This window comes from Palaemon carinicauda, chromosome 21, assembly GCF_036898095.1.
Source record: "Palaemon carinicauda isolate YSFRI2023 chromosome 21, ASM3689809v2, whole genome shotgun sequence".
Classification (NCBI taxonomy): Eukaryota; Metazoa; Arthropoda; class Malacostraca; order Decapoda; family Palaemonidae; genus Palaemon; species Palaemon carinicauda.
The window spans coordinates 121,139,667-121,141,206 of record NC_090745.1 but is presented as its reverse complement, the minus strand read 5'-3'; the positions used below and the strand labels follow the sequence as shown (position 1 = coordinate 121,141,206).

Here is a 1,540-nt window from a genome sequence, read left to right as displayed (position 1 = left end):
TTCGCCAAAAAAGACCTTCAGTTGGAGAAACAGGAAATTCTTAATACGAAAGTGAAAAAGCAAATAATCAAGGAAATTAAGAAAATCCATAATGAGAAAATAGAAGAACTGGAAAATGACTGCCTCCAAAAAGATCTTGAGATAAAGGAACAAGAAAATGTACAGGAAATTCTAAAAACTGAAAATGCTCTTCTGCATCTCCTTCGAGCTGAAGCGAACGCAGCCTCCGGAAACCCTCTTGACACGGATATCATATTGGACTGCTGCCAAGCCATTGAGAAAGGTTTTCAAGGATGCAGAGCCTACATGCTACGAGGGAAGCACCTTCTCAAACTTGGCCTTTTCGACGCTGCCATGAATGACTTCGAAGCAGCGAGAACGGTAAAGGAATCTGAGGAATGTTTGAAATTTATAGAAGATGCTAAGGTGCTGAAGAAGCAATGGGACAGCCAAAGCCTTTATGAGGTTTTGGGTGTGGGTCAGACGGCCACGAGGACAGAAATGTCTTCAAGGATGCAAAGCCTACATGCTACGAGGGAAGCACCTTCTCAAACTTGGCCTTTTCGACGCTGCCATGAATGACTTCGAAGCAGCGAGAACGGTAAAGGAATCTGAGGAATGTTTGAAATTCATAGAAGATGCTAAGGTGCTGAAGAAGCAATGGGACAGCCAAAGCCTTTATGAGGATTTTAAAAGTCTTCAAAGACTTGGCCATGAAGTTTCATCCGGACAGACACGGAGACAAACCCAAATTCATACAGGAGACATTCGAGGAGAAGTTTAAAAAATGGGTTGATGCTAAAACTTTTCTGACGGATGAACAAAGCAGAAAGGAATACGATGCAGAGCTTCAACCACCACGCTCAAGGTAACAGCCAGGACAGAGGGACCAACGTCCTCGAAGGCAAAAGGGAACAGTGTTTGACGATATGTTCGACGCGTTGGGCAAATTTTTCGCATGTAATATAAAAAATATTTCCTGAATTAAAAAAAAAAATAGATAATCTAAAAAAATATATAAAACAAAAATCCAAAAAAAAGATTTTAAAACATAAAAGCCCCAAAAAATGATAAAATCATTAAAAATACAAAAAAAGATGAAAAATAAATGTGCAAAAATTTATCATTAATCGAATGCCAAGTCCCAAACCTACCAATTAGCTACGATGGTGAAGATGGGTTGTTTTCAATTCAAAGTACAGAAAACCTGAATTTGACAGGTATATGTACAGAAGAATTGTCATCGACTTTTATCTTTCTTCGTGGCTGAGTGGTATGGTCACTGGCATACAGATATCCTGGACGAGGGTTCAAATCCCCGCCGGTCCGATATTATAGTCTTTGGGCGATTCCGCCTGGGGCTCTGATCCCGAGGTCGTTAAGAGAATCCAGACTTTAATGTATTAATATATATGGATTATTTGAAATATGAAAGAAACACGTTTAAATGTGCAAAAATTTATCATATATATATATATATATATATATATATATATATATATATATATATATATATATATATATATATATATTATATTCT

At 37.5% G+C, this 1,540-nt stretch overlaps 2 protein-coding genes across 2 annotated transcripts in view; one reads left to right on the top strand and one right to left on the bottom strand.

The window, feature by feature from the left end:
- Positions 1–582, top strand: part of LOC137615112 (mitochondrial chaperone BCS1-like) — an 89,107-nt gene extending 88,525 nt beyond the window's left edge. The window contains exon 10 of the mRNA XM_068344742.1: positions 22–582. Within this exon, the coding sequence (XP_068200843.1) occupies positions 22–582 (561 nt within the window). The remainder of the gene's footprint in view (positions 1–21) is intronic.
- LOC137615452 (cell division cycle-associated protein 3-like) overlaps positions 1–1,540 on the bottom strand; it is a 310,532-nt gene that overhangs the window by 237,734 nt on the left and 71,258 nt on the right. The gene's annotated exons all lie outside the window — the stretch shown is intronic.